Source organism: Phalaenopsis equestris, unplaced genomic scaffold (genome assembly GCF_001263595.1).
Source record: "Phalaenopsis equestris unplaced genomic scaffold, ASM126359v1 Scaffold000819, whole genome shotgun sequence".
NCBI lineage: Eukaryota > Viridiplantae > Streptophyta > Magnoliopsida > Asparagales > Orchidaceae > Phalaenopsis > Phalaenopsis equestris.
Window position 1 is genome coordinate 79,927 of NW_018165259.1, and position 14,901 is coordinate 94,827.

At 33.3% G+C, this 14,901-nt stretch overlaps 2 protein-coding genes across 3 annotated transcripts; both read left to right on the forward strand.

Moving 5' to 3' along the window:
- Positions 1 to 1,369: 1,369 nt before the first annotated feature.
- On the forward strand, positions 1,370 to 3,257 carry LOC110031449 (B3 domain-containing protein Os02g0598200-like). Its single transcript, XM_020734648.1, has 2 exons — positions 1,370 to 1,767; positions 2,850 to 3,257. Exons 1-2 carry the CDS (start codon positions 1,582 to 1,584, stop codon positions 3,255 to 3,257), a joined length of 594 nt encoding a protein of 197 aa, XP_020590307.1. The 5' UTR covers positions 1,370 to 1,581.
- Positions 3,258 to 3,267: 10 nt separating this feature from the next.
- Positions 3,268 to 14,901, forward strand: LOC110031447 (B3 domain-containing protein Os01g0905400-like). 2 transcript variants are annotated; one of them, XM_020734647.1, is made up of 5 exons: positions 3,268 to 4,159; positions 4,679 to 4,762; positions 4,874 to 5,037; positions 10,702 to 11,066; positions 14,719 to 14,901. In XM_020734647.1, exons 1-4 carry the CDS (start codon positions 3,298 to 3,300, stop codon positions 10,975 to 10,977), a joined length of 1,386 nt encoding a protein of 461 aa, XP_020590306.1. In that variant the 5' UTR covers positions 3,268 to 3,297; the 3' UTR covers positions 10,978 to 11,066; positions 14,719 to 14,901. The 2 variants fall into 2 exon arrangements, with proteins under 2 accessions (XP_020590306.1, XP_020590305.1); XM_020734646.1 differs by having other exon boundaries at positions 14,715 to 14,900.

Sequence of the window (14,901 nt, forward strand, 5' to 3'; positions counted from 1 at the left end):
GTATCAGTTTAATTGCCGCTAGTCTAGGCACATGACGTTCTTCGGTTCAGAAAAATATTCATTTGATTGACTCACGATTCGTCCGACTATAATATTGCTAGCTGATTTAAACTGCTGTTGCCCTTTCCTAGTGGTACGTTGGATCTCCATGAGATCCATGTAATTGCATTTCTGCATTTCAGATGTTCATTATGTATTTACATAAGTAAATTTAAAACTTTGATATTTATATTTGTAACATTTTAATCTCATAAATCCCCACATTAAAATTTATATTTTAGTTAAAAAAATATAATGATGATGATATTTTGATATAATATTAAAGATTTGTGAAATATTCAAGTGAATATGAAAGTTTCGATGTTGGATATTTAATTATATAAAAACTTTGTGAAATGTATATAAATATCTCTTTAATTTATTAATTTTTAAATATTAGATCTCAAAGCTCAGTAGGCTTGGCACAAATCAGGATTTGTTTAAGATCATATCTATTCTTCTTATATTTTTAATTACAAATTTATTTAAAATGTTTTTAAAATCTATTTTTATTTATAAAACAAATTAATTTGACTTTAAAAATACTCAAATTAATATTGAAATATTTTGAGTGTTTTTATAAATTAAATTTTCAAATATGGAATTTGAACAATTCTTATAAATTTATCTATATATTTAAATTTTGATTTTTACATGAAGAGCACTTTTTTCTATGTATGAAAAGGATGAAAATAGTAATCCACTTTTTCATATCTTAGGGTTCTAATCATATAAAAATAAAATTTAGATATAAAATAAGTAAATGCATAAAATTAAATGCTCTATATGTAATTTTTCCTTATTATTATTATTATTATTATTATTATTATTATTATTATTATTATTATTATTATTATTATTATTATTATTATTATTATTATTATTATTATTATTATTATTATTATTATTATTATTATTATTATTAACACGTACTAATATTTGTTCGTTCGTGTTCGGCTCGTTTTGGCTCGAAATATTACTAAAGATGAGTAGTATTTTTTTAAAAAATAATTGACTACGGGGCTACAAAGATTTATGATCAATTAAAAGTATTAAATAAGAAAATATAATAAAAATTATTATATTAGATTCAAATGATGCTTTAAATATTGTATCAATCCTTAAAATCTTATGACTATGTGATTAGGGTTGTCAAAATGACTCTTTGTTTGTGAACGACTCGTGTTCAGCTCGCTAAGTAAATAAGTCGAACACGAACACATTTTTTGAGCTCGAAATATAAATGAATCGAACATGAGCTGAGCCTGAGCTCGCTCGTGTACTTGCTCAGCTCGCCTGTTAATTATTATTATTATTATTCATTCTTTTATCGTGGCCGAGCACATAGGCCAATGCGTCGGTGCTTTTGAGTACAGTTCTGCACTGGGAAGTGAATGCAATTGGCTGAGGGATCTGAAGAGCCGGATAGTGCGATCCTTGTGAAGAACCCAGCTGTAAATAGGGAAAAAAGGGTAATTGCTGCGAGAGTTGGGGTTTTAGCGATGGTTTTGCTGCGGGTTTCCTAGGGTTTAAGGTGAGGAGATGCCATCGGAGGAGAAGGTGGTCGCTAGAGGGAGGGGAAGAAAGAAGCAACCGACCTTAGAATGCTTAGCAACAACCTTGAAGAAGAAACGTGGTAGGAAGCCACGTTCTTCGTCGCCGCCGCCACCTAATCCATGCCCGTTATCATTCTTTAAAGTATTGATTGGTGATTTCCATGAAGTTTTGGTATGCGTGATCCTCTTCTCTTGCACTCTTTTCCACCGCCATTGTCTTTGTTTGCTACTATTTTCGTTGAACCTTCTCCTCTTCTTATATATATATATATATCTGACAGAAATAATATTTTGATGTTTTCCAAGTTCTGTTTCTCTGCTGATGAAATTATTAGTGCAATGATGTTGGAATTATTTATTAATGTAAAAAGAATTTATAACAGGAATTTATGTTGGCTATTGAAATTATTTATGGAATATTATAATTTGTTTCTATTATATATCTTGTAGTAGGAATTTTTATTCTTGGAGAATCTTGTATTGGGTTAGGAGCAAGTGCTGTTTCCCAGCTATTAATTTTTTTTTTTAGCCAGATTTATGAGTTGAAGAGCTTATTTGGGAGTAATGATGCCATGGTATTTGTTACACACATTGGTAGGTAATTATTGATATGCTTTGCGGCATATGTTAGAATTTGTTCTGCTTAATGTTGTAATTGGATCCTGGTTATTTTCATGCTTTAAATAAGAAAATGACGATTTGGTGGGATTGATGGAGTTGTCAGAGAGACTTTTATTTAAATTGGATGAGGAAGAAGAAGTGGAATATGTTATCTTTAGTTTGAGGGGTTTGGTTTTGTCAACCCAGCAAAGAAGTCCCATTCGTCTTAAACTTCTTACTTCTTAAGAAGCAAACGCTTGATGCTTCTTACAACAACAGCACGAGTTTGTTAGTGGATACTAGAGTTATTGAATGAGTCGTTGCAATATAAATATCTTAACGTTAATTTAATAGAATACCTTTTCATAGTTAATATTTTTCTTTGGTTTCTGAATCTATGAACTAGGAGCCGGAGCATTTTGTGTAGTAAAACGTTGAAATCATTTACGGGTTGCTCCTCTGTGTCTAATTTGCATCATTTTTGCTATTATTTTTTTAGATTGTGTGCACTGAAATTTCTAATGCCAGTGGCTTAATTAAAAGATCTGAGTTAATTTGAAATAAATTTTATATTTCTGTTTGGCTATGATTGGGATGCTTGTCACCTACGTAGATGTGGTTTTTAACATTGGTCTTCATCCTTTACCTATGCAGTTTATTCCACCCATGGCGGCTTGCATCTTGAAAGGATTGGCTAAAAATTATGTATTTATTAAAGATATTGATGGAAAGATTTGGACTGTGAAGATCTCAATTGTGGACGGTTCATTGGCTTTTCAAAATGGTTGGCATGATTTTGTCTCAGACCATTCTATAACAGTGGGGGAGTTTGTTCTATTTACTTACACTGGTGGATTACTATTTACTGCACGAATATTTGGGACTAGTTCCTTGGAGAGAGTAAACTTTCAAATGAAAAGAAGAAAGGGAAAATGTGCAAAAGAAAGATGTGCTTCTGATTTAAAACTTGTTAATATTACAATTCCTGAAAGGCAAAAAAAAGTATCACAATCATCAGAAGAGAAACATAGCCCATCCGGCACTGAAGCACTGAAGTTCTGAAATGGGCACTGAAGTTCTGAAATGTTTAAAGAGGAAAAAAATGTCTGCTGAGTTTGATTTCCCTAAGGCTCTCATGATTGAAAGTGATTCTAAGTCGGAAGGGGTTCTGGAACTTTCAAGTGCAGGTGAGAAACCTCTTTACGACTCAAACCCCAAAAAATCGGATATCACAGTTCATGATTCTGAAGAAACATTTCCTAGAAATAGTGATGCGATAGTTGGGGAACTAAATGCGATTTCTCCCACTGAGGTTGTGAATTCAGACATAGAGAACATTGACGTAGTTGCAAGTAAAATCATCAGAAACACGATGAACACAACAGGGAAAGGAGTTCCTCTCCTACCATCAAAACAAACAGTAGAAGAACCCGATGCCATGACAAAAACTGCTACTTGGGTTGTTAAAGCACATTCTGATATTAAAGAGGAGTCGGTTGAAATGTGTGGCTCACTAATGCAGCTGAACAAAGAGCATGATGAAATGAGAAACAATGAAAAAGTAGACCAAGAACATTCATATGACCATGAAATGCTCGACTGTGAGCTGCATGATGACAAAATGGCTTCTCTAACTAATCTTGAACATGCAGAATGTAGTCTTAAAATGGGGTTTAATAAGATAAAACCTGAGGGAATTGCTGATTTTTTCGTTTCAGCAGATGGTATATGCCACACTACTCTTGATGAAAAATTAATAGAGCTGGCAACTGGACCTAGCTGCAACACAAATGGACATGAAAAACCTTTATGCCAAAATGATCATGCTACTTTTCATCTGGAAACTGGTGTACCGTGTGAAACTATCTCAGCAGTTTCCTCCAACCCCACATTGGACCACACCGATGAGAAGAACATAAATTTGCTGTCTATCAGTGAGGAATATGAAGTTCCTCAGACCAAAGGTAGCTTGGGCTACAATATCGCAATCATGGTGCTTCTAATTCAGCAAAGAAATGCTTTCTCTGATGTCAAGTTCTCTAAAGAAATCTTTTTACTAGAACGATCGCCTTCATAATTGCTTAAATGTTCATTTATTAGTCGTATTGTGAGATACAAGGAAATCAGTTGATGTTGATATAAATAGCTGCTGATCTGCACACTAATTACTATATCTCGGTTTATAACAACTCATTTCAAATATGCAGCTTTTTACTCATTTGTAAACCAATTATACCAGAACATGTACTAAGTCTCTATCTCCAAGATCGTGCAAGATATACAAAAAAATTGATGTTCACCTTTCTGTCTAAATGGAAAATATGCTGTTCTTGTGTAAATGAATTTGCAAACTTCACATAATATGTAAATTGGTCTCAGGAATGGATACCTAGTTTGCTAAACATGGCATGGACATTTTTTAACGGGCACGTTTGTTTTTCTTCCATAATTTTAAGCCTTCTGATGAAAATATTATCTTTCAGGAAGTTCTACAATAGCTGAAAGTGGCCTGCAGAGCTGCAAAAAGTTTCCTGAATGCTTTGTTAAAGAAAATGATCGGCAAACGGGTGATTTGTTTCTTGCTTTTAGAATTTCATGCTTTTCAGATAAATTACAGAACATTTAATTGTTCCTTCAACGATGGGTTCTCATCCGAAATTGTTTTGCTAATTGTTCAGGCTGTGCTCATGATGCCTTTTTTGATGAGGATGAAAAGAATGTTACCCCCTGTTCTAGTTGGATATGTAAACTCAAAACTGATAGAACAGATTCAGCTGACATTCCATCTTCCAGTTGTGTTAGTTTCAGCGTTTGCTTATCTGATGATGTTCAGTCCTCCCTTGTGAGTACATCCTTGGAATATTTTAATATGACTATTTCCAAGATGATAATTAATTTCTTAAATAAGATTAACACCCATGATTTATTGTTTTACCCTCTCCTCATTATTAAGCTGGAGGGTACGGCAAGTAAGCTTTGTAGTACCGCACTTTTGGATGTTATTGTCAATAATATTCCGTTGCATCTTCTGCTTATACTTTTGATAGTAATTTTTAATATCATAGAGCACTATTTGAATAAACTTAAAAAGGGCGTTGGAAAAGAAAATGTTATATGATTCAAGTACCATCTAAGTATGAACTTCAAGCATGAGTGTGCCATCATGAATGTCTTAGTGTAGGCTGCTTAGTAAAATCTAGTTGAATAGCTAATATTTTTTTATTTTTTTTGAAAAAGGGTCTTTCTATGGAAAACCATTGTGCTTAAAAGTAAAGGTTATTTTCGAAAATTTTGAAGCCAGATGTATCACACCATCAATTTTGTTTATATCATGCACCATTTATTGAGGATTGGTTATTAGTTAAATAAAATTGGCAAAAAACCATCTTATGACGACGCCCATTTAAAAAAAAAGTTACCCAAATTTTAATAGATCTCCTTACGCTGTTGTGGAACAATTTTTTTGTTTTTTGGATGGTTGCATTGTCATTAGTCGGCCAAGAAGTTTGGAATTATTAAGGCAAAAATGTAGGACAGAAATCAAAATTTGGCTAATAACTTTAGATGATGACAACAACAACAACAACAAAAAGCCTTCATCCCACTAAGTGAGGTCGGCTGCATGAATCCTTTTTCTTCGTTGTGCCCTATTGAGTGACATTTTCATTTAATTCTAATAAATTAAGATCATTTTTTATACAATATGCCCTAGTCTTTTTTAGCTCTATCTTCGCCTTCCTTAACATAAGTCAAATCTAAAACATCTACTCTCTTAACCGAATCATCAGATAGTTGACGTTTAATGGGACCAAACCATCTAAGATGACTCTCTCTAATTTTGTCCGCCTCTGGAGCTACACTAACCCTATCACGAATATATTCATTTCACATTTTGTCTCTAAGTTTAAAGCCACTCATCTACCTAAGCATTCTCATCTCGGCAACACTTAACTTAGTTTGATGCTTCTCTTTTAAAGGCCAACATTTTGCACCATAAAGCATTGCAGGTCTCACCACCATCTTATCAAATTTTCCTTTCAGTCTAAGCGTTACTTTTCTAACACACAATAGGCCTGAGACATTCCTCCACTTCAATCAATCTACTTGAATTCTACTAATAACATTCTCATCTTAATCACCATCACTTTGAACAATAAACTTGAGATATCTAAAGCGTTCACATCTTTTAATAATTTGATCACCCATATTTACAACTCGGTCACTAGAGCTAGTACCACTACATTCCATGTATTCAGTTTTAGTTCACTCAAATGAATGCCTTTAGACTCCAAAGTAGACCTTCATAATTCAAGTTTTTCCTGAACTTTTTCTCTAATTTTACCCACAAGAAGGATATCATCAACGAAAGCATACACTAAGGTACATCCTCTTGTAAATGTCCAGTAAGTGCATTCATAACTAAAGCAAAAAGATAATGGGCTTAAAGTTGATTTTTGATGTAATCCAACTAAAATTGATAAATAATTGGTCAATCCTCCTTATGTTCGAACACAGTAACAACTCTAATATAATATCTTTAATGACTTGAATATAAGTCATATCAACACCTCTCTTCTCTAAAAATCTCCGAATAATATCTCTTGGAACCTTATCGCAAGCTTTTTATATATCAATAAAAATCATATGTAGATCCTCCTTATTCTCTCTCTGTACTTTTTCATCAAACCTCTCAATAAATGTATAGCTTCCATAGTAGACTTGCTCGGCATAAATCCAAACTGATTATGAGAAATCTTTATAATAGTTCTTAATCAATATTCAACTACCCTCTCCAATAATTTTAAAGTATAACACATCAATTTAATTCCTCCGTAATTTGCATACTCTTGTGCATCCCTTTTATTCTTAAAAATGGGGACCAAAATACTCTTCCTCCTCTCCATAGGCATCTTATTAGTTTGTAATATGTCTCAACTTTAGATCACTAAAGAAATAAAATTTAGATATATTCTAATTATATTTGAAACCGGAAAGCAACAACAGCACAATAAATTAATGAGATTTAAACAAAAAAATTGAAATATGAATTTCTCTCATCTTGTGTGGTCATGCAAACGGTACATTGATTATCTTTTAACACTTATTTAATATTTAATTATTAATTAAGCAATATAACGAGCTCTCAAAATATAGTGGGTCAATTGCAATTCTACATCATGGTATTTTAAAGAAATGGGCCAACATTTACGCTAATAATCCTTTTTAATCTATAAGAAAAATCTTATATGTGCTGAACGTTTAAATAATAACTATGATTATCGATGTTACCTGAACTATACACTGAAGAATGGTGTGAAATAATTTATTTTATCGTGTAAGAGTCTAATTATTTAATGAACTCGTGATACTTTTAACTAATATGCTTCTTTAAACTTATACATTTGTCTTATGAGCACCATTTAAATAAAATCTAACTTACCCCTTGCTAATGTGTTCTCCGTCAGCACTGTGGGGCGTAGAACAAGTTCATTACTGTTTGAAGTGGAAAGGCAGTAACTAACCTCTGGCCGATTTACCCCGTTTTGATACAGTGAGGTGTGGGTTTTATTTCTTCTATTATTTGAGGTGGAAGAAAAAATCATCATTGTGTGCGGATACATAATTTCCCAACTAGTTCCATAAGGGTATAACTTTCATTCAATAATGTGCACACGCAAGCATTTGTACATGTATGTTATTTATTTGCATTCATTTCAACATAAAATATCATTGTATGAAAAGTTTCATGTATTTCTATGAGAAACTGAAGTTTTTCTATGAGAAACTAATGTCTTTCCATGAGAAGCTAAGTTTTTCTACGAGAAACTACTATATATTACAAAATAATTACTCATGGGGTTATATTGGAATATGCATTTCATTTTAAAGATATGACTGATCCATTGACAAATTGTTAGAGGTTATTAGACTTGTAACAATACATCATGTGATCAATTAAGAAAATTTAATCAAAGCATACCTATAATGTGCAGCTGATTTAAAAGCATGAATTACTAACTTAACTTAGAAATGTAATAACCCATCTTTAGTTTCACCTTAAGGTCTTGATCTTCACAGATCTAGTTTGGCTTTGCTGTTAACTTGCCCACACACATCACAAATTCAACCTAAAAATCACACATGATATTAAAACTCGTAACCTGCCTATAATTAATTAATTTAAAACCTATGATTTTGTGTCTTGCAAATCATCTACCCTTTTGGCTACTCTTATGTTTTATTTATAGTTATCACATTATAAATATGACTACATATCACGTATATCCTGTACTGTAATTCATTAATTTATTTTAATTAGCTAACTATAATATTTCATATTCCACCGTATATTTAACTTTGTTGAATATCATGCTTCAAGATGTAATTAGAGGAATTTCGCATTATATTACCTATTGCAAATTACATAGCAAATATCTATTAACCCTTTTCTACATAAAAATATAAATCATATAGTTATGCATTGTAAATACTTTATGCATTATTTAATTTCTTCGTGAGAAGATGAACATCAACTCATATAATAATGATTTAATGTTTATATATTTTTTTTAATTTGCTATGTAAGAAAATTGTAATCCTTAGTCCATTCAATTTAAATTATAAAACTTAAAAATTGTTGTTTATCTGAAAGAGAAGTGGATGGCATAGATCTTGTAAATTTTCATTTAAATAAAAATTTAGTCTTTTGAGTTTTCATTTAAATAAAATATTTACATTCTTTCCTTTTATATAAGTATGTATCTCCATTAACAATCAAAACTTCACCTAATAAAGTCTCTAGTAGACTTAGATGAATAAGTCTCTAGTAGACTTAGATGAATTTATTTGCATGCATTCCAATCAAGCTTACCTGTAAACATTTTAATTAGAACAAATTTTCATATTGAGCTTAATTTTAGAAAATTTAAGTTTTTTCATAGATATTAATTTGCAGGCAAATAGAAGATCTTGCATCAATTTATTCTCAATAATCTTTTTTTCCCTAAAAAATGTTAAACTGAGGTTGGCGTTTATCTTCTAATACCTTGGAAAAAAGCTTTCAATGAGTTCGGCCTCATTTTCCCAGTCTACCTTCTAATTGCGAAGGAAAAAAAAGAGACTCTAGCATGGCATTTTAATCAACGTGCCTTCAAGAAAGAGAGCAAAGAAGTTTAAATTAAGTTTTGGTATACTTTTCAACAAATCCTAGCTGAAGAAGAAAATCCTAGAGAAAAAATAATTTCATTGACATCAAACCCTAGCCTTCATGCTTGGAGCCAGATATGAAAGTCTTGTCCCACATGCATGTTTCCGCCCATGTTAGCACTCAGCTTCCCTCTTCTTCCTTATTTGCTTGTTCGCTTTACACTCTCGGTTTGCTGTAGGGCATCCATTCCTTCGTTTCCATCTCTTTGTTCTCTGTTTGCCCCCATGAACTTTGCCTCCCTGTTTCCCTTTTATAAAATTCAATTGAGCTGATGCTAGTTAGTGCAATCACCATTTTTTTAAAATAAGAATTTCAATTAGTAGCTGTGTTTATTTGATAAATAAAATTAATAATTTAAATGCACTCAAGATGAGTATGGTATATGAAATTATTAAATAAATATTATTATTATTATTTATTTCACTTAAAGTAACTATTAGTATTTTACTTAAATTTACTAAATTTGTGTTATTACATGCATTACAATGGACATATGTACCTCTATGAATTAATCATCTCTTAGAAAATTTTTTTCCAGCAAAGTAAAATCTCATGATAAGAAAAGCTAATAACTTTGTCCACATACTCTTACAGCTATATCACTTTTTATCATACATTGCTATGGATTATTGATCCCTTTTTTGAGCTTTATGAGATTGATCATGTTAACTCAAGTCTAATTACAGACTTGTTGTTGTGCTTTTGATATAACGTTACTTTTTCTTTTGAATCTTTCTCAGTATTATAACATTTTGTCGCTATTATTCATTAATTCATAAAAATTAATGTTGTTAATGGGAATATGCTTGAGTTTCTGACATTTGCGCTATTGGCTGCCATGATTTAGTGATCACTAAATAGTTTTTTCTCTTGAATAACTTTGTTTTTTCAAATCTGTGGTCTGCAAGTTTGTTGTGATAAAGCTGATGATAATAATTGTTAGGGTGTTGGATTTTTAGGTGCTGATATTGAAAGGCTTTATATTAAAAAGGTTTATTTTAATATCCACTTAATTGGTAGTATTATTTCCTGTTTTTTTTTGTTTCTTTTTTTAACCTTCTCGAATGCTTGTTTATTGGTTTAACATATTTTAGTTATGAACTGGGATATCCACCTTGGTGTAATGATGTTGTAAGATATCCAACTCTCACGTGTTAGCTTACAAAATTCCTATTTCTTTAGATGAAATATCGAAGCGCTGTTATATTAATTTCTCATTTCTATTGTGAAGCTGAAAATTTTATATCATTTGCAGTCCAAATTATCGATTTGATCTAATATTATTCATTCCACAAGCAGGAATTTCAAAGCAAATTGTCTTGCCAGATAGTTAAATTGAAACACAAAAGGAAAATCGTTGTGCTTCAGGATCCATCCATGAGATGCTGGCCGGTCTTGTATCACAAGAGCAACAGTTTTGTAGGCTTCCTTGGTGGTTGGGTAGATTTTGCGAAAGCAAATAACATTTGCAGAGGGGATATCTGCGAATTCGAACTTATTAATAAGTTGGAATATAAATTTAGAGTGCAGATCATGAAAGCAGAAGGATCTATCTGTGATGAAAAAGTAGCATAAACTAAATCAGATTTCATAATGCATCTTCTATTTAGCAGAAGCAGGTCAGATTTTCATGTGCTTATATTCAGAACCGAGGAAAATTTATGGTACGCTTGTGACACTCCCATATGTTAAATTGTTAGGTTTCTGAATGCTATATTCCTGTGATAGCTTTTGAGAACTAATGTGAATGTTCCATTTTATTATTTTATAATGGAGTTTTTAGTAGTTGTGTTTATTAATGCTCGCATGCTCATTTTGGATTTGAGAGTGTGATAGGAATCTTCCATAGAAATTAGATTAAACACATATTTTTTTGCAAGAGCTTCAAAAATTCAACACAAATACAAATATAAGCACCAACAATTCGAGAGGTAGAATACTTCTCCCAATTCCTTACAATTTGAGAGAGAAAATCTCTTCCAAACGCTAACCTTAAGAGTCAAAACCCAATCTCATGCAGCCTTAACCCTAAACATATTAGGGTCTATTTATACTAAACAATTATAAATAATAAAAAACTTAATTTTTTTTATGTTAAAAAAAGATAAATTACCCCTTAGACACCCACATAACAATACTCCCCTCTCAAAAAGCGCTAAATTTTCTGTGCGGATTCCTGACGTAGCTCTACGTTCTGCGGAGGTTATTCTTGAGTTATTTTCATGTTATTTCTGGGTTATTTTCAATAATCCCGAAATAACCCAAAAATAAAGACTGCGGGTTATTTCTGGGTTATTTCGGGATTATTGAAAATAACTCAGAAATAACCTGAAAATAACTTAAGAATAACCTCCGCGGCACGTAGAGCTATGTCAGGAGTCCGGACAGAAAATGCGGCCCCCAAAAAGACACTTTGTCCTCAAGGTGAGAAAAAATATAGGTGTTCCTCCTCACCCACAACTTCCTCTATTTTTTCTTCTTCCCTCTCATCACATACTTTGAGAACTTGTAATGTTCGGTTTCTGTGATGGTGTCCTGGGATAAACTTCTCATCACACCTAAAATATAACCCCTTGGCTTGCTTCTTCTAGTTCTGTCTCTGTAAGGTGCTTGAGTGTCATTCTTGGTTATTGCTCATAATTTTTGTCTCGTGAAGGCTCACTCTGGACTTACACTATTTGAGCTTTTGGTGTCATCGTAGTTGTAACAGTTTGATATGACACTTCATCTGTGTTGCTCATATTAGCCTATTATATTGCATTATGATCTTCAACCAACTATGCTAATACTATAATTTTTACTAAATTTTGCGGTTTCAATGGATGAAGTGCTATCGTATGTCGAGCATTAGACTGGTAATAAAGTTCCCATTCAATACCGCTTCAGAAATTCCTCTCACTCGCATTGAAAATAGCTCGAATATCTCACTATACTCCTTAGCTTTGAATCGATGCAGAATTGTTATGTATGTCTAATTATAAAATGGCTCAGAAACGTTCCAGCAAATAATCATTAAATTCCTCACAAGAGAATATGATATTAGCTTCCCCCAACCAGAATCAAATTAGGGCTTTCCCTTCCAAACACAACCCTGTTTAGCCCATTCACTGTGAAAATTGCTCCACTAGTTTTTTTCACCCATGTGTCTTCTCCCTTGAAGAACAGTATCTTGAACTTTCTTATGTGAAGTCTCCTCCCCAACTCTCTCAATCAAAGTTCATTCTGCCTATGAAGCGGGGATTGGGTTCCATTCGACGACTCATATTGAATTCCCTATTTCCATACCTCTGGCTCGCCCCATAGTCAGCACGCTTGTTCCCATAGGCTCTTGCTTCGTCTTCTGCTTGGAAGATTGTTGTGACAATAAGTGCTAGCTCAATTGAATACAGTCCTCTGCGGGTCTCCCACCCACCGTGTTTCCTTATTCCAAGCCAAAGTCCTTCGAATTCATTTTCTCCAACCTTGAATTGCATGTCGTCCCATTCCGCTTGTTGCTGCGCGTTCCTACTGTCTGAATGTCACCTTATTCCTTCCAAGTGCTGCCACTCTAGTTCGCTTCTAACGATGCCGCTCAATCCCACTACAGATGACAGGTTTGCATGATACTCAACAAGTTTCTTCATTATTTCTTCTAGAGTCCTAAATCTGCTCTCTATGGATGAAAATCACCCCTCTATGGACGTAAATCGCTCCTCATCAACGAGAAATGCTCATTTATTTTAGATGTGATTTGGCTCACATGCTCCTCCAATTTTTCCTCCAAATCATTTTTTTTTGTCGCCTTTACTTGTCATTTTCGAAACCTGTATGTCGCAATCCCATAGTTTGTTTGAATTTGGACTGTTTTTCTTGGTTTGATCGCTTTCAGCTGGCTCAAATTATGACTTTCCTATGATTAAGAAGCGGCTTGAATCTCGATGCTTCCCATCAAGCTTAACTCTTCGGTCATTCATAGGAAATGGAAAATTTGCCATCGCCTTCCCAGCAAGCACATGAATTCCGGGTCTCTGTACGTCGTGATCTTAAAAATAGAGTAGGAGGAGGCGAAAGATGGAGTTTCAAGCCGCTGTAGGTCACAATCCTATCAGACCTTCCCATCTGGCTCTGATCGCGACTGTCGGAAGCGGGTGAAGGCGAAAGATGGGAGTTACATCTCTCTGTTTTGGTCACAACGGAGATGTGCGGTTCCTTCCTAGGCTTCCCATGTGGGATTCGATCGCGACTGTATCACGGTCACAACGGAGATGTGCGGTTCCTTCCTAGGCTTACCATGTGGGATTCGATCGCGACTTCAATCGCGACTGTATCATGAGGTTTCCTAGCTAGTTATGACAATATTGTGAGATTCACCTCTTCCCAGCAAGCACGTTACTGTATTGCGACTATTTGCACACCTCGATTTTGCTATTGCTTCCCAGAGCTTAAATCACAATTGTATCTCGAGGTTTTGTGCCGAATGTCACAGACTCCTGTAGCCAATAGTACAGTCGTTGATTCCTCTGGAACTAGGAGCTCTGATACCAATTTGAGAGGAATCTTCCATCGAATATAGTGCAAACACATTTTATTGCAAGAACACCAATAGGGACATCTAACAATACATTCTTTAATTCCTCTGGAATTAATAGCTCTGATATTAATTTGATAGGAATGTTCCATAGAAATTAGGGCAAATAAATACGTTACTGTAAGAACATTAAACATTCAACACGAATATATATTTAAGTTTTAAAAATAGGGACTAATAACACCGTGGTGTCATAAGCTTATGCATGAAGAGATGTATTTCAGTTTTAAAAATTGCGATGGTGGTATTTTCAATGTGACATTAAAGAGTTTGCAGTATGCTTCTAATTATGAATGTTTAGATGTTAAATATGTAAATACATTAGAATTGTGAGGTCTGCATATATGTAAATGTCACTTTTTCCAGGTTTACAATGTTAAATATGTAAATAAATTTGAATTGGGAGGTGTGTATTTATGTAAATGTCACTTTTTTCAGGTTTACCTGTGAAATATTGTTGGAAAATCATGATCTTGCAAGTATTCCTTCTCTATGATTTTATTAGCTTATTAACTGAACACTCATCCATTAAGAAATTATCTATTTTTGTCTTAACGGAGACAAAAATTTGTCCTCTTTGGTACACATTCTTAAAAAAAGATGTCCATTTTAAACATCAACCATTACACTGATAGGTATTGAATGTTCGTTTTTTGCTTTAATTTACTCTATGGTCTTCTACAATATTTCACTAATTAAGGAACATATTTTCTCATCCCTGATCTTACACACTGATTTTGCACAGCCAGGATCTTCAATCAGGCCAGATGGCTCGTACGAGTTCAAGAGATGACTCTTCCTATATAGCACTTTATCCCAAATGCGTTTAAAGAGGTGGCTTTTCTGATGTAGATTGTTTTTTTTGGCTGCACTCTTATTTTTGGTGGTTTTTGTTTTTTATTTTTTGGTGTTTGGGAGTTGTGTTTTAATGT

What these genes read in the sequence shown, in the direction of transcription:
- LOC110031449 (XM_020734648.1), top strand. Translation starts at nt 1,582, where the DNA reads ATGCCATCGGAGGAGAAGGTGGTCGCTAGAGGGAGGGGAAGAAAGAAG. An exon ending in GTGATTTCCATGAAGTTTTG is followed by an intron (nt 1,768 to 2,849) that starts GTATGCGTGATC and finishes TTACCTATGCAG; the next exon opens with TTTATTCCACCCATGGCGGC.
- LOC110031447 (XM_020734647.1), top strand. Translation starts at nt 3,298, where the DNA reads ATGTCTGCTGAGTTTGATTTCCCTAAGGCTCTCATGATTGAAAGTGAT. An exon ending in TGAAGTTCCTCAGACCAAAG is followed by an intron (nt 4,160 to 4,678) that starts GTAGCTTGGGCT and finishes ATTATCTTTCAG; the next exon opens with GAAGTTCTACAATAGCTGAA. An exon ending in ATGATGTTCAGTCCTCCCTT is followed by an intron (nt 5,038 to 10,701) that starts GTGAGTACATCC and finishes TTCCACAAGCAG; the next exon opens with GAATTTCAAAGCAAATTGTC.